The sequence below is a fragment of the Helianthus annuus genome, chromosome 8 (genome assembly GCF_002127325.2).
Source record: "Helianthus annuus cultivar XRQ/B chromosome 8, HanXRQr2.0-SUNRISE, whole genome shotgun sequence".
In the NCBI taxonomy this organism is placed as follows: domain Eukaryota; kingdom Viridiplantae; phylum Streptophyta; class Magnoliopsida; order Asterales; family Asteraceae; genus Helianthus; species Helianthus annuus.
The window spans coordinates 152,128,291-152,146,602 of NC_035440.2; the positions used below are offsets into that span (position 1 = coordinate 152,128,291).

Here is an 18,312-nt window from a genome sequence, read left to right on the forward strand (position 1 = left end):
CCTAATAGCGCTATTAACTAATGACCCGCTCGCCATTGGCCTCGGCGATTAAGTCGATATAAAATGAGGGACTTATGATAGAGTTTTGTCTAGTAAGTTTAAGGTTGTTGTCCTACACAAGGAGGACGAACGTACGTAGTTCTCCCAAAGAGAATACACAGGATTAATACTGGCATCCTACCCAAGGAGGATGGCCGTACATATCCTACCTAAGTAGGGTATGTAGATTTCGTTTTAATTCTTTAACCCATACCCAAACCACCGGGAATCCCATTTCCCTGATTGGGTTGCTAAGGATTCAGCAATCCATTCGTTAATCAAGGTCGTCAGCTGACCCTGGGTCATGTTGAGACGCCCACTCATGATCTTCACATCGAGGGGAACACAGGTAAGAAAGGTATCGCAATGTGCGTAAGTGTGGGACGATAGTAGAGAGTAAGCACACATGGTTCAAATAGTAATTATCACATTATCTAATGCACAGTGAGAACTATCTAACCAACAATATAACATAAATCATACCACTTATGGTGTCGAGTCTTGCACGTGGAGCGAAGCGTCGTTGTGGATCGTTGAGCACTGTACAGGTTATAGTCTGGTCTTATTAAAAAGCTTTTCCCTTTTTAAAACCAAGTTCACTATAACCAATGGCTCTGATACCAATCTGTCACACCCCCAAAATCCACCATGCGGAGTACCACCGCTTGGAGGCGTGACGTGACCAGGATCGAGCCACCAATCATATTGAACAACGTATTTAAGTAAATAAAACCAACCACAATACAATTGGTGACCAAAATACGGTTACCCGGTCTTGATAGGGTTAAATGCTCCGCGTTTGACGCAGAATCTGGATGATAGAACAATCTGGAAAGATCTGGAGGGAAATACACGTCCTTTTGGTTCGATGGAAGTGTGGCATAATACCCGGCATCGGGAACAGCCGGTCTCTTGGGTGAATGGGGTTTGGTTTAGTCAATGTATTCCAAGGCACTCGTTCCATCTTTGGTTGGTTATTAAAAACAAGCTCAAGACACAGGATCGATTAGCAAGCTGGGAAGCGGGAAGCTGAGACTTATGTGCTGTCCATTATGTAAGCATGATCGGGATTCTAGAGACCATTTGTTTTTCAGTTGTTCGTTTGCGTCTCAAGTCTGGAATAATGTTAAAGGTTTGCTGAACATGGGGGAAGTTAATGACTCGTGGCAGTCGATCATGAACTGGATGGATCAAAAGGCTAACTCAAGGAAGACGGAACACATTGTTTGTAAGTTAGTTCTTGCGGCGGCGTCGTATTTTATTTGGCATGAAAGGAACAATTGTTTATTCTCTAATAAAGTGGCCAATGTTAATGCGGTGTGTGATAAAATCAAGAATACGGTTCGGCTTCGATTGATGGGGTTCAACTTTAAGGGTGGTTCGCACAATCAAAGCATTCAAGAGAAGTGGAAGTTGCTTCCAAGTGATGAAGACAAAGACCCGGGCTAGGCGATTAGTTTTTTAGTCTTTTTTCTTTGTTTGTCGGGCTGTGTTTACTTACTTGTGTAGTTTAGTTTGTTATGGTTGTGACGTTTGTCGGGTTGGTTTGTCTTTGGTGTCCTAGTCTTGGTATGCCAAGTCTAGTAGTGTGTATCGGCATCTCGATGCACCCTGTATTATTTTTTGGTTGATATAATATTTCACCGGGGTAACCCTTTACCCAAAAAAAAAAAAAAAAAATTGGTGACCAAAAGCCAGTTAACCAAGTTTTAAATTAAACAGCGGAAGCATAATACGTGATACCAAAATATAAGTTCATAGTCCATAGTTCATAAGTTTAAAGTCCAAAACGTAGGTTTAATAAGTTCATAAAGTTTATTTATTAAATACGGGACATATCAGTTCACATCCCACAACGACCACCTCCATATGCAAGCTCCAAGCATTTAACGACCTGTAAGGCATGTAACAACGAGTCAACAACAAAGTTGAGTGAGTTCACGTTTGGTTGTTTAGTTTTAAGTTGTTTTCCGAAAACGTGGTTTGTCTTTCGTTGGCGTAATTGCCGTGGGGGTTACCCCGTAGTTGAAAGAAAGTTTAACCAGTTCATTCTTTATTACCCATACCCTGTTCCTGATTAGTGGGGGCTTCCCCATGTGAACCACTAGACCATATGATATCGACTACTATGCAAGTAAGTTGTGCCCTACATCAGTGTCTATCATCACTGATGGTTTGCCATAGTCCATTAGTACACGCCCGTCCGACTGGCACGGTGTGAGGTTTGTTAAACCTAATAGCGCTATTAACTAATGACCCGCTCGCCATTGGCCTCGGCGATTAAGTCGATATAAAATGAGGGACTTATGATAGAGTTTTGTCTAGTAAGTTTAAGGTTGTTGTCCTACACAAGGAGGACGAACGTACGTAGTTCTCCCAAAGAGAATACACAGGATTAATACTGGCATCCTACCCGAGGAGGATGGCCGTACATATCCTACCTAAGTAGGGTATGTAGATTCCGTTTTAAATCTTTAACCCATACCCAAACCACCGGGAATCCCATGCCTTAGAAAGTGTGTGAACTCACCTCGGTTTGCTCGGTTAGATTCTCAATATAGCTAACAGTCAAGGTCGGTCAATCACGTCCTAGTATGATTTACCAGTTAGCCATTTAGTGGCTTTCAAATAGAACACAAAGTTCCTACACGTATCTATCACATAACATGCATCACTTTAACGGTTTATGCCCTCTAAGTTTCCCATCCATTCCCCACTCAAAATCAAACATACGATAATGCACATAACATATAAAACATGTTAGATCATTCACGGATAGCATACTTGACATTTAGACACGCAAGTCACAATTTATCTCAATCAGCATTTATATTCAAAACCGGCTATTTTCGGACATTTTAATAAAATAGTTAAATTATTCCAAAAATTCCAAAATTTTTACAGCATGTCTTAAACGTTCCATATTTTATTGTGTAAAAATATCGGGTCCGGTTAATTACCAATATTTTATAAAAATTCATGTTCCGGACTGAACTTAGATTTGTGTATTTCTAACCACAGTCCACGGAACAATTTATTAAAAATTCATCGAGTGTCCGATTTACGAAATTCCAGTGGGGTAATTACGCATGCATCGGTTGTCATCTACTGTAAAAATTTCATGGTCCGATTCATCACAAAACTCAGGTTATGACCGAAAGTATAACACCCATTTATTGCTATCAAAATTCAGCTTAAGTAGCTGTTACAAATTAACACTTTAAAAATAGTAAACGAAGTCCAAAAATTACGATTCCGGTGCCATTAGAACCGTATTTCATAATGAAATATTTTAGATTCAAAATATCGGTTTTTCATTGAGTTTATGACCTGTTTACAGCCAACTGAAGTTGGCTGTAAAGTATGGACAGATTGCTGTTTTTTTTTTTTTGGGTAAAGGGTTACCCCGGTGATTTATATATTCACAACCAAAAAAGCACAAGTAGTGTAGAAAGCCTACACTAGTTCCGTCTAAGGACATGCCCTAAGACGGCAAAAACCAGACAAACAAAACAAAACCAAAAACAAACGACCAACAAAACACCACTAGACAACCAATGACTAGAAAACCAAAAGCCAAAACACTACTCAGCCGCCATCAAAGCGCATATCAGCATCCTTTATATCCCAATCACCGAGAACCCTTCGAACATTAGCACAGTCCTTCAACTTTGCCCCCATAAGTTTATATCGCACTTGTTGAATAATAATATCACGAACAGCTTCCGGAGGACGCATCTGATTCTTGAACAATCTAGCATTACGCTCCTGCCAAATGAAATAAGCACTAGCCGCCACTAACAGTCTTGTAACATAGTCACTAACCGATTTCGATTTTGCCCGATCACGCAAAATCGAAATCGGTTAGTGACTATGTTACAAGACTGTTAGTGACAGATTGCTGTTTTTGGTCTCTAGCTTACTAGTTTGTGTTCGGTTGATCCCGTTAATTATATTTAGTGATCGTAACAATATCCCACATCAATATCAACAAGTAAATCAGCAAATACTCATTACATATCAAAACAACTTCATACTAACACAAGTACATCATGTTTCATCCTCTTGGTTAAACCCTTTTTAGTGTTCTTGTGAAATAAACATCATTCTACTAATATTTGCCATAAAAGTAAGATAATCAAGGGTTAAACGAGAGCTTACTACTAGCTTAAAGCTAGGGTAGAATCTATTGAGAATATGATGGTGAAAAAGACTAGAACAAGCTCCTTTGAAACCCTTCAAGAGGCAACCTCCAAAGATTCACCTTCAAAGCTTAGAATGCACTTGTTAATGGAAGAGATGGATGAATGAAGTGGTGGTGATGGGTTTCGGTCATAGGGGAACCGAATGAGAGAGAAAGGAGTAGTGAGATGGAGTGTGTAAGGATGAGAATGATGTGTGTAAGAGGTAGCCATACTTATGTATGATTTACTCACTTCTACAAGCAAGAAATCAATTAAACAATTGAATTAAAATCTAAACAAATATGTGGAAGTATGGAGGGAATGATTTACTCACTTCTACAAGAAAGAAATCAATTAAACAATTGAATTAAAATCTAAACAAATATATGGAAGTATGGAGGGAATGATTTACTCACTTCTACAAGCAAGAAATCAATTAAACAATTGAATTAAAATCTAAACAAATATATGGAAGTATGGAGGGAATGATTTACTCACTTCTACAAGCAAGAAATCAATTAAACAATTGAATTAAAATCTAAACAAATATATGGAAGTATGGAGGGATGATATGGTGGGTCCACATGGACCAATTTTCGGTTGGGGGGGGTCTATTTGCAAAGTTTGTAACTAAATGGCAAGTCTTAGTTAGATAGCAAGTACATAATTCCATATACTAGCTAGTAGGGAAAATAGTGGGTGCTGTGGTATACAGGACCCATGACTAGCCAACAATAATAAAACTATGTCCATGACAAAAATTTAGTGTTCCAGGTAATGTCCGGTTATCCTGTCGGATACTGTTCCGTTAAAGCATTTAATTATACCGTAATGTGTCTTTTAAATATATTTTCGTAACACGGTTAATTCCTAACACTCAGGAAAATATTCAGGACCATTTAGTCAGGTTTTCTGCATACTACTAGTATGTTAACACGCACATGTGAATATAACACAGAAATCAGAGAGCAGTTAAATATTTCCACGCAGTCGTCAAGCACTTTAATTATCATTAATGAATTGTACGGAATACATGTAAATTGAGGGTTGTCACAGAAGTCCATGGTAAGAAAGCTGCTAAAAAAGTTGGAATTCCTGTTAATAAGCAAAAATCTAGATTCGAATATCGTCCTGTAGGGCCGAAACCAAAGGGAGGCAGTAACAAGGCTTCGAGTTCGAACAGTAATAGATCGAATAACCCATTTGATATTCTTAATGAAGTGGATGCTGACTCGGGTGCCACTATCAAGAAGTCGGGTATGGGTAATGAGGATACTGATGACGATGTAGAAGAAGTGTACAATGAAACGGATGGTTTTATGATGGAAGGTACTCTTAATATAAAAAGCAAAGGGGCAAGCACTCCTTTTCCGATAGTTAACAATGGTTAGTATCACGACATGGAATATATGGGGGTTGAACCGCCCTCTCAAACAGAAGGAGGTTCGTCAGGCAGTCAGAGATTTTAATTTAAGCTTGTGTGTGATTTTGGAATCTCATGTGGATGTTGGTAATTTGGGTAAAGTTTGTAACTCCGTGTTTCGCTCGTGGGATTGGAGTTCAAATGGAGGGTGTTGTGACAAAGGCACGAGAATTATTATCGGATGGAACCCGGCTATTTTTGATGTGATGATTCTGTCGCAGTCTCCTCAGGTTATGCATATTCAGCTTGTCTTTAAAATTGATAAAAGAATGGTGTTTTGTTCTTTCGTTTATGCTGATAACTATTATGTCTCCCGTAAAGAATTGTGGCATAATTTGTCCTTGCACAAAGTCCTGGTTGGGAATAAACCTTGGTGTATCATGGGTGATTTTAACACGGCTCTAAATATTGAAGATAATTCTATGGGATCGTCGTCGGTATCTATTGGCATCAGAGATTTTCAAGAGTGTGTGGATGATATTGAGGTTGTTGATATTAACCGAATGGGGATCCATTATACTTGGAGCCAAAAGCCAAAAAATGGGGTAGGCCTTATGAAGAAAATTGATCGAATTATGGGAAACACTCCCTTTGTTGCTGAATACCCGAACTCTGTTGCTTTTTTCAAGCCATACAGACTTTCTGATCATTGTCCGTGTATATTATCGTTTCCGGAAGCTGGTAAAGTGAAGCCGAGGTCGTTCAAATTTGCTAATTTTTTGGTTTTCAAACCGGAATTTCTGGGAATTGTTAAAAGTGTTTGGGATTCTACTCTGAGCGGTGTGCATCAGTTCCGGTTGGTCAAGAAACTTCGGTTGCTTAAGCATCCGCTTCGTTCTTTGTTATTCAAACAAGGAAATCTTCACAAGAAAGTGGAAGCTCTTCGATCGAAACTAGATGATATTCAGCAAAGTATTGACCGAGACCCGAATAATGTCGATCTCCGTGTGGCTGAAAAGGAGACTAGCCGTGATCTCCTAGAAGCTTCGTTGGACGAGGAGTGTTTTCTGAAACAAAAGTCAAAGGTTGATTGGTTAAGGGCGGGTGATTCGAACTCTGCTTTTTTCCATTCTTCTCTAAAAATCAGAAATCATTGTAGCCGAATAGATGTGATTAAAGATTCGGATGGAAATCCCTATGAAGGTGATGCGGTTTTTCAAGCTTTTGTTAATCATTATCAGAAGTTTTTTGGTACTCAAGGGGATATTTCTCTCTCTCCGGCTCCAGATTTATTTTCTAAAGTCATTGATCCTCAGAAAGCTTCTCATATGATTCGACAAGTAACTGAGGAGGAGGTAAAAAAAGCGATGTTTTCTATTGCTATTGACAAAGCTCCTGGTCCGGAGTTTCATGTTAACCGGAGTGATGAAGGTAAAAGCTCAACTCCAAAGTCTTATGCGGATTCGTTTTGGCAGCCAACCCTGTCAAGGTAAATTTCAGAACTCTTGCTAGCCATGATTTGCATGAAGGTTGTGATGTGGTGCTTCCTCGAGACTCTATTCGGGCTGTTCAGGACAATTTAGCATATACTCTGTACGGATACTTCTTGGGGGATCGAGTTTGTGACAACCCAAGTTTTCAAGGTCTCTACCCGACTTAATCATGTGCTTAATTGCAAAGTATGTTTATATTTGTTTATTTGAAGTGCAATATGCATGTTGCTTGTGGATTCGTTGGGTGCATATCATGGGTGTATGTGTACATGTCTCAATAATTAAATGATAATGCTAGAAAGTAATAATTGGTTTTACTAAACAATTGTTCGTTTGGGTCATTGCTCACTATTTGGGCTGCACCCTTATAACCTTCGTTTGAGCCTTGGGCTGTCCAAATAACCGAAGCCCATCTCTATCTTAATTGCTAACTATCATTTGGGTTTGAGCCCATGGTCACAACTGGCTAAAGGGGAACCGCCCCATTAAACATAGTTTTATTTATGTAATAAAGTATTGTGATAACATCTAGCATATTTGCAAACCCTAACTAAGTTGCGAACGGCTGTGAACCCTTCTTGGAGGCAGCATCCCATTTGATCGATCTTGTGGACGTGATTAATTACCTGTGAGTGCATAACCTAGCATACCGAGCAAACCAAGGTGAGTTCACACAGCCAAGGCATGGGTTCCCAGGGTGGGAATGGGTTGGATGATTACTTGTGCATACTTGATATTATAACGAACGATTAAACTGTTGATGCTTACGAACTGCCTTCGCACACACCCTGGTTGGTAAAGACTATGGTCGCGAACAAACTACTCAACTGCCTTCGCACACACCCTGGTCGGTAAAGACTATGGTCGCGAACGAACTGATCAATTGCCTTCGCACACACCCTGGTCGGTAAAGACTACGGTCGCGAACTAACGAACCTAATCTTCGCACACATGCCTGGGAGGCCGCGATGGAACTGATGCGATATGAAACTTAATTGAACGAACGCACTATTACCCAAACTAAACTATTAACTGTGAACTCGCTCAACTAGTTTGTTGATTATCTGCTGCATGCCTTGCAGGACCTTAGGTACATATTGGAGCTTGCACAAGGAAGGAGCAGGTCGTTGTGGGAATTGGATAGCGAACGTTTATTGAACTCATAACTACATTTGAGAATTTTATTACTATGCTTCCGCTATTTAAACAATGTTTGGTTTTGAAACATCAGTCATATCTTTATGAATTGTATTAACTACTTTTGATTATTAAATACTATGTTTGATATGATTGATGGCTTGATCCTGGTCATGTCACGCCTCCAAGCGGTGGTACTCCGCGTGTGGGATTTTGGGGGTGTGACAGAGTTGCTTACCCAGTAGTGGATTATTATGTGCAGAATAATTGGAAAAGTTTGGATTAAAAAAATCCATGATGAATGCTAATGGGTTCTTCTTTTTTAAGTTTGCTGATGAAGCTGGAATGATGAACGTGCTTAAGGAGGGTCCTTGGATTATCCGAGCCCAGCCTATTTTTCTAAATATCTGGTCTCCAACTTCAAAACTTGAAAAGAAGGAGGTAAAGAAGCTGCAAGTGTGGGTCAAAATCCATGATGTTCCGATTGTTGCTTACACGGAGGATGGATTGAGTATGATTGCTACGGCTATTGGCGAGCCGCAATTGTTGGACACTTACACTTCATCAATGTGTATGGATTCGTGGGGAAGGAGTAGTTATGCTCGAGCTCTGTTAGAAATCTCAGCTGATAATGACTTTAAGGATGAGATAGTTGTAGCGATTCCAGACCTGGAGGGTGAAGGGTTTAGCAAACAGAAACTATATGTGGAGTATGAATGGAGTCCTCATAGGTGTGCTCACTGTAAAGTCTTTGGCCATTCTGATGATACTTGTCCGAGGCAGACTAGGAGGGCTCCGAAAGAGCCTGCAAAGATCCTCAAACAACAGGTTGGGAACAATACTCGTAAGCAAGAGAAATCGCTTGTTGTAGACAAGGATGGTTTCATGGATGTGGATCGTAAGAGAGTGGCGAGAAAAGCTGGATTTCTTGTTAATAAGCAGAAGCAGAAGTTTGAATATAGGCCGGTTGGTCCGAAACCGAATGGGGAGGGGGCTTCTTCATCGGTTCCTCCATCTAAGGTTAAAATTCAAAATAGGTTCGATGTGTTACTGGATGAAGATCCGATTAGGGGTTCATCAAATAATGAACACCATGATCAGCATGACTCGGATGATGAGGAGGTTCTTGAAGCTTATAACGAAACTACTTGATACTGCTTGAGAACACATATGTGCCTACACTTTTCTGTCATCGCACTACTCGCGAACCATTCATACTTACGCTACCTTTACTGCTCGATTCATGTCTGGACGTGTTAACATGACTCAAGCCCGGTTGACGGCTCTCATTGACGAACAAGTTTCTGCGGCGCTTGCAGCCGCACAAGCAGGAGGTATAACCTGCTATTCCAAACCTATTCTAGGATGTTAGATCCTACCCTTGTGACCCAACCCTCGCGCTTAACCTTGACCTATCTTTCTCGCGCAACGGGTCAGAACGCACAGCAACCTGTCTGCACATTCAAGAACTTCATGGACTGTCGTCCAGGCACATTCAGTGACACAGAAGGAGCAGTGGGACTACTCCATTTGGTTTGGGAAGCTCGAGTCGGTATTCGAGATGTGTGAATGCCCTGAGGCTCGCAGGGTCAAGTACGCCACTGGAAGGGACCGCGCTAACCTGGTGGAACGCGCAAGTACAGATGCTAGGGTTGGCAGCCGCTAACGCCACCCCCTGGAACGAATTCAAAGAACGCATTAAAAGGGAATACTGCACGCGTGATGACATCCACAAGTTGGAAGTGGAGCTTTACCATTTGAAAATGACGGGGTCAGAAATTGAAGCTTGTACGAAACGGTCGAACGAATTGGCCATCTTGTGTCCAACCATGATGGACCCTCCAAGCAAGCGTATCGAATTGTACCTCAAGGGTCTAGCCTCGGAGATTCCGAGCCATGCTACATTGGCTAACCTCGACAATATCCAAGACATTCAGTGTCTTGCTCATCGCCTCACGGATCAGGCAGTGGAACAGAGCAGGCTGCCTAGTTGTATCAGCGCTATTACTACCGCTACCACTTCTTCTACTCCCGCTACTCCTAGTGACAACAAGCGGGAAAAGATGGGTGTTCCGGCAAGGGTTCAGCTACCATTCGGTTTCAAGCACAACAGCAACACAAGAATAGTGATCACCAGAGCCGAGTCAGCCAACTTCTGGTGGTCAGGGGCAGGGCGAATATCGGGGAATTCACTCAACGTGAAACTAATACAACAGATACCACGGTGGTTAGTGCAACGAGGGACGTTGCCTGAGGTGTCTCAAGATGGGCCATGGAGCTAAGGATTCAGGAGCCCACAGCCTGCAAATCGGAACCGCTAGCAGCGACAGCAAGCAGAAATCCTATGCAAAGGGAAGATTGTTCGCATTCCTCGTTCTGGTCAAGAACCTCTAGAAGTTCAAGGCGACAAGCGTGGTGTTGTGGTTGGCATCACCTCTTTCTTGAAGGCTCAGAAATATTTGCGGAAGGGCCACACCGCAATTTTGGCTCTCGTTACTGACACATCAGCGAAAGAAAAGAAGTTGGAAGACCATTCAGTTGTACGCGACTTTCCTCAGGTGTCTTGCAAGGATTTACCTGGTCTACCGCCGCATCATCAGGACGAATTTCAAATCGAGCTCGCTTCAGGAGCAGCACCCATAGCTCGAGCACCGTATCGCTTAGCTCCACCAGAATCGGAAGAAATATCGACGCAGCTACAAGAAATCTTGGATAAGGGATTTATCCGACCTATCTCTTCGCCTTGGGGAACTACATGAACTATTGGATGCCAATAATCGGTGAAAAAGAAGGATGGCACCTTCAGGATGTGAAATTGATTTCCGTGAACTGAACAAGGTCAAGGTGAAGAATCGTTATCCTCCTCCACGCATTGACGACTTATTAGACCAGTTGCAAAGGTCGAGATACTACTCCAAGGTTGATCTAAGGTCTCGTTATCATCAGCTGAGAGTCCAGGATGAGGACGTCTCCAAGACAGCATTCAGAACTCGCTGCGGCCATTACGAGTTTCTTGTCATACCATTCGGGCTTACGAACGCACCTGCATTTTTCATGGATTTTATGAACAGGGTGTGCAAACCCTATCTAGACAAGTTCGATCAGGAACTGGCCTGCACCGCGTACCCCAACGGAAGTACGCCAATTCTTGGGTTTGGCGGGTTACTACAGACGGTTTATCAAAGACTTCTCTAAGACCGCGCAACCGCTTATTATGCTGACACCGAAAGGTGTCGTTTACAGATGGGGTAGTACGCAGGAAACTGCTTTTCAGTACCTGAAGGATAGACTATGCAGCGCACCTATCCTCTCACTGCCCGAGGGCACGGATGACTTCGTGGTTTATTGTGACGCATCGATACAGGGGCTTGGTGGTGTATTGAAGCAGCGGGATAAAGTTATTGCCTACGCCTCTCGTCAACTCAAGGTTCATGAACGGAACTACACGACGCACGATTTAGAGCTGGGAGCTGTTGTTTTTGCGCTTAAGATATGGCGACACTACCTGTACGGTACCGAGTGCACGATTTACACCGATCACAGGAGTCTCGAGCATATCCTTAAGCAGAAGGATTTGAACATCCAGGGAGCTGTTGGTTCCACTCTATGGCGGTTTACGAGAGCTTGTGATGGACGAAGCACACAAGTCTCGCTACTCGGTACATCCAGGGTCGGATAAAATGTACCACGACATTTGAACTACATATTGGCGGCCCAGCATGAAGGCCCACATTGCAACTTACGGCGGCAAATGTTTGACTTGTGCGAGAGTCAAGACAGAGTACCAGAAACCCTCAAACCTACTTCAGCAACCCAGGATACCGCAATGGAAATGGGAAGAAATTTCCATGGATTTTGTTACAGGCCTACCCAGATCCCAGCGTGGGAATGATACGATATGGGTGATCGTGGATCGACTCACCAAGACTGCACACTTCCTGGCTATAAAGGAAACGGATAAGTTCTCCACTCTCGCAGACATCTATCTTAAAGAAGTTATTTCGAGGCACGGGGTGCCCACATCCATCATTTCGGATCGGGATGCACGATTCACGTCAGAGCTATGGCAAACGATGCACAAATCTTTCAACTCACGGTTAGACATGAGCGCAGCATATCATCCTCAGACGGATGGGCAGTCTGAGCGAACGATTCAAACACTTGAAGACACGCTTCGGGCATGTGTTATCGATTTCGGCAGCGGCTGGGAAAAACACCTCCCTTTGGTGGAGTTCTCGTACAATAATAGTTATCACACCAGCACTCAAGCCGCTCCACTCAAGGCATTGTACGGACGTAAATGCCGGTCACCTCTCGGTTGGGCAGAGGTGAGGGATAGTTAGATTACAGGCCTAGAAATGGTAGTTGACGCTACTGAACGAATTGCACAGATACGACAACGCATGGCGACAGCTCGCGATCGCCAGAAAAGCTACTCAGATAAGCGTAGGAAGCCATTGGAATTTCAGGTCGGGGACCGGGTTTTATTAAAAGTCTCACCCTGGAAGGGTGTGGTTCGTTTTGGTAAACGAGGCAAACTCAATCCACGGTATGTTGGACCGTTCGAAATCACTGAAAGAATAGGCCCAGTAGCCTACAGACTAAACCTACCAGCTGAACTCGGTGCAGTTCACAATGTATTTCACGTGTCGAATCTGAAGAAGTGCCTGTCAGATGAGACCCTCATAGTTCCTTTTAAGGAACTCACTATCGACGAGCGGTTGCAGTTCGTCGAGGAGCCAGTTGAAATCACGGACCGGGATGTTAAGGTCCTCAAACACAAGAGAATTCCTCTTGTTCGAGTTCGTTGGAACTCCCGACGTGGCCCAGAGTACACTTGGGAACGCGAAGATCAAATGAAAGAAAAGTACCCCCAGTTATTCGAAACCAATACATCCACTACTGAGGCTGAAGCTACTACTACTGAATTTCGGGACGAAATTCCAAATCAACGGGGGGATGATGTGACACCCCAGGAAAACCAGTGAACGATATACCTTACCTAGCTTCCTCAGTGAGTGCGTACCAAATTTCGGGACGAAATTTCTTTCAAGTTGGGGATAATGTGACAACCCAAGTTTTCAAGGTCTCTACCCGACTTAATCATGTGCTTAATTGCAAAGTATGTTTATATTTGTTTATTTGAAGTGCAATATGCATGTTGCTTGTGGATTCGTTGGGTGCATATCATGGGTGTATGTGTACATGTCTCAATAATTAAATGATAATGCTAGAAAGTAATAATTGGTTTTACTAAACAATTGTTCGTTTGGGTCATTGCTCACTATTTGGGCTGCACCCTTATAACCTTCGTTTGAGCCTTGGGCTGTCCAAATAACCGAAGCCCATCTCTATCTTAATTGCTAACTATCATTTGGGTTTGAGCCCATGGTCACAACTGGCTAAAGGGGAACCGCCCCATTAAACATAGTTTTATTTATGTAATAAAGTATTGTGATAACATCTAGCATATTTGCAAACCCTAACTAAGTTGCGAACGGCTGTGAACCCTTCTTGGAGGCAGCATCCCATTTGATCGATCTTGTGGACGTGATTAATTACCTGTGAGTGCATAACCTAGCATACCGAGCAAACCAAGGTGAGTTCACACAGCCAAGGCATGGGTTCCCAGGGTGGGAATGGGTTGGATGATTACTTGTGCATACTTGATATTATAACGAACGATTAAACTGTTGATGCTTACGAACTGCCTTCGCACACACCCTGGTTGGTAAAGACTATGGTCGCGAACAAACTACTCAACTGCCTTCGCACACACCCTGGTCGGTAAAGACTATGGTCGCGAACGAACTGATCAATTGCCTTCGCACACACCCTGGTCGGTAAAGACTACGGTCGCGAACTAACGAACCTAATCTTCGCACACATGCCTGGGAGGCCGCGATGGAACTGATGCGATATGAAACTTAATTGAACGAACGCACTATTACCCAAACTAAACTATTAACTGTGAACTCGCTCAACTAGTTTGTTGATTATCTGCTGCATGCCTTGCAGGACCTTAGGTACATATTGGAGCTTGCACAAGGAAGGAGCAGGTCGTTGTGGGAATTGGATAGCGAACGTTTATTGAACTCATAACTACATTTGAGAATTTTATTACTATGCTTCCGCTATTTAAACAATGTTTGGTTTTGAAACATCAGTCATATCTTTATGAATTGTATTAACTACTTTTGATTATTAAATACTATGTTTGATATGATTGATGGCTTGATCCTGGTCATGTCACGCCTCCAAGCGGTGGTACTCCGCGTGTGGGATTTTGGGGGTGTGACAGAGTTGCTTACCCAGTAGTGGATTATTATGTGCAGAATAATTGGAAAAGTTTGGATTAAAAAAATCCATGATGAATGCTAATGGGTTCTTCTTTTTTAAGTTTGCTGATGAAGCTGGAATGATGAACGTGCTTAAGGAGGGTCCTTGGATTATCCGAGCCCAGCCTATTTTTCTAAATATCTGGTCTCCAACTTCAAAACTTGAAAAGAAGGAGGTAAAGAAGCTGCAAGTGTGGGTCAAAATCCATGATGTTCCGATTGTTGCTTACACGGAGGATGGATTGAGTATGATTGCTACGGCTATTGGCGAGCCGCAATTGTTGGACACTTACACTTCATCAATGTGTATGGATTCGTGGGGAAGGAGTAGTTATGCTCGAGCTCTGTTAGAAATCTCAGCTGATAATGACTTTAAGGATGAGATAGTTGTAGCGATTCCAGACCTGGAGGGTGAAGGGTTTAGCAAACAGAAACTATATGTGGAGTATGAATGGAGTCCTCATAGGTGTGCTCACTGTAAAGTCTTTGGCCATTCTGATGATACTTGTCCGAGGCAGACTAGGAGGGCTCCGAAAGAGCCTGCAAAGATCCTCAAACAACAGGTTGGGAACAATACTCGTAAGCAAGAGAAATCGCTTGTTGTAGACAAGGATGGTTTCATGGATGTGGATCGTAAGAGAGTGGCGAGAAAAGCTGGATTTCTTGTTAATAAGCAGAAGCAGAAGTTTGAATATAGGCCGGTTGGTCCGAAACCGAATGGGGAGGGGGCTTCTTCATCGGTTCCTCCATCTAAGGTTAAAATTCAAAATAGGTTCGATGTGTTACTGGATGAAGATCCGATTAGGGGTTCATCAAATAATGAACACCATGATCAGCATGACTCGGATGATGAGGAGGTTCTTGAAGCTTATAACGAAACTAGTGATTTCATGACTTTGGGTACATCTCCTTTGTCTTCCAAAGCAGGGGCAAGCACCTCCTCCACAAAAATCTTCAATGGATAGGATGTCTTTGATGCGTGCTAAGGGGCTGCTAGATGGTAGCTCCTTCGTATTTGATGATGGAGGTTGACGTTAGCTGTTTTTGTTTTGTTTGGTCTTGTCTACTGGATATCTTTACTGATGTATAGTAGGCTAGGGTTTGTGGTGTATTAGTTTCTCTTGTTTTGATTGGTTTACATATATGGGGCATGTCCTGTATATGAACTATTGTGGAATTCATCCACACTACTTGTACTTAATTTGCGGTTGTTCTAATAGAATCACCGGGGTAACCCTTTACCCAAAAAGCTCGTCCGGATGGCTATACAGCGGCTTTCTTTAAAAGTGCTTGGCCTATTATAGGTAATGATGTTACTTGTGCCATCTTGGATTTTTTTGAAACAGGTAATCTTCTTCGGGAATTGAATCACACGACTATTGTTCTTATTCCGAAGGTGCCTACTCCTGCGACTGTTATTGACTATCGGCCAATTGCTTGCTGTAACGTTTTATACAAGTGTATAAGCAAGATTGTTGCTGATAGAATTAAAGGTGTGCTAAATGACATTGTTAGCATTAATCAATCGGCGTTTGTTCCAGGAAGGAGAATATCTGATAATATTATGCTCACGCAAGAATTGATGCATAATTACCATAGAAGTACGGGTCCTCCTCGATGTGCGTTTAAAGTTGATATACAGAAAGCTTATGACACTGTTGATTGGAGATTCCTCAAGAGTGTTTTGCTTGGTTTTGTTTTTCACGACAAGATGGTGGATTGGATCATGGTTTTGGTCTCTACGGCATCGTTTTCGGTCTGTGTCAATGGCTCTGTGCATGGTTTCTTCAAAGGTAGCCATGGTTTAAGACAAGGGGACCCGATTTCTCCTTATCTTTTTACTCTAGTCATGGAAGTCCTAACGACCATTCTTCAACATACGGTTCGTATTGATTCATCCTTTAAATTTCATAACAAATGTGAAAGACAGCAAATTATAAACCTTTGTTTTGCGGATGACTTGTTCATTTTTGCTAGAGGAGAAGTCAACTCGGCGAGATGCATTTTGACATCTCTTTCTAATTTTACAAAGATGTCGGGTTAGTTCCTAGTAATCAGAAAAGCACGATTTTCTTTTGCAATGTTAACAGTCATGCCAAAGATGCTATTCTGAATATTATGCCATTTGTGGAAGGAAAATTGTCTGTCAGATATTTGGGTGTGCCTCTAATTTCTTCTAGACTTGGTTATAACGATTGTCGAGTTCTTATCGAAAGATTAGAGAAACGAATCACGAACTGGAGGAACAAGTTGCTCTCTTTTGCTGGTAGACTTCAACTTATTATTTCTGTCCTCTCTTCCATGCATATTTATTGGTCGTCTGTGTTTATCCTGCCGGCTCGGATAATTCAGGAGTTAGAAGCTAGAATGCGAAACTTCCTTTGGTCTCAAGACAGTTCGTTTAACAAAGGTAAATCTAAAGTTTCTTGGAAGACTGTTTGTACTCCAAAATATGAAGGCGGTTTGGGCATTAGACGAATTGGGGATATGAATAAGGCTCTCATGTCATCTCACATTTGGAGTATCGTTTCTAAGCGAGATTCGTTGTGGGTTCAGTGGGTTCATAGCTATCATTTAAAAGGTAAGAGCTTTTGGGTTTGCAAAACTCCTGCTAATTGCTGTTGGTCTTGGAGAAAATTGATTCAGTTGCGCCCTATGATCAGAAAACATATTTGGTCGGACGTAGGTAATGGTGCGAGGACTTCGGCCTGGTACGACTTTTGGTGTGATCCGGGTCCGTTAAGTGACTTTCTATCACCGAGAACCATCACCGATGCGGACTTTAAGCTAGATGATTCAGTGGCTAATGTCTATTCTAGTGATTCTTGGAGATGGCCTACGGCTTTGAGAGATTTGTTTCCGGTGCTCATCCATCTAGATCAGATGCACTTAATTCCAACAAAACAAGATAGACTGTTATGGAAGAATGGTAATGATTTAACCGAGTTCTCTTCGTCGAATGTTTGGCATTCGGTTCGGTACAAGGAGCCGGAAGTTAACTAGTGTAATATTGTTTGGTTCTCGCAGTGTATCCCTCGGCATGCTTTTATGATGTGGTTGGTCATGAAAGGTAAACCTTTAACTCAAGACAAAATTCTGAAGTGGGATATTTCTAGGTGAAAAAATATGAATATGATGTGTTGTCTTTTGTGCTATGAGAACTTTGATTCTCATCCTCACCTATTCTTTGAATGTAAATTTTCGTCTCAAGTTTGGCATATAGTGAGGCAAAAGGTGGGTATGTCATCGGTTACCCCAAAATGGAGGGATATTGTAGATTGGTTACTTGCTCGTGCTCGGTCAAAATCGGTTGCGGTCTATGTTGCTAAGCTTCTTGTGGCGGCTGCTTCTTATTTCATATGGCAAGAGAGGAATATTCGTTTATTCAAAAACCAACTGAGACCCCCGGAAATGGTTAGTGAAGTTATTTTAAAGACGGTAAGATACAAGCTTATGGGAGCAAAGTTAAAGAATACTGCTAATGTGCGGAAGCTTCTTGAAGATTGGGATATTCGTGGGGAAGTCGTTAATGATGATGGCAGCTGATTAGTGTGCGTTATGTTTTTCGTTTTCTAGAGTTTAGTCTAGTAGTCTCATTGTTAGTTTTTTCTGGTTCTTTTGGTTGATGTTTTGTTATACTTTCATGGGGCCTGTCCCATGATTGAACTAGTAGTGTAGGCACTCTACACTACTTGTTTTATTTGGTTGTGAATAAATAGAATCACCGGGGTAACCCTTTACCCAAAAGAACCTGTCCT

At 42.1% G+C, this 18,312-nt stretch overlaps 1 protein-coding gene across 1 annotated transcript; it reads left to right on the forward strand.

The window, feature by feature from the left end:
- Window positions 1-5,606: 5,606 nt before the first annotated feature.
- On the forward strand, window positions 5,607-7,079 carry LOC118481064. Its single transcript, XM_035976161.1, has one exon. The coding sequence runs from the start codon at window positions 5,607-5,609 to the stop codon at window positions 7,077-7,079; it is 1,473 nt and encodes a 490-aa protein (XP_035832054.1).
- The last annotated feature ends 11,233 nt before the right edge of the window (window positions 7,080-18,312 follow it).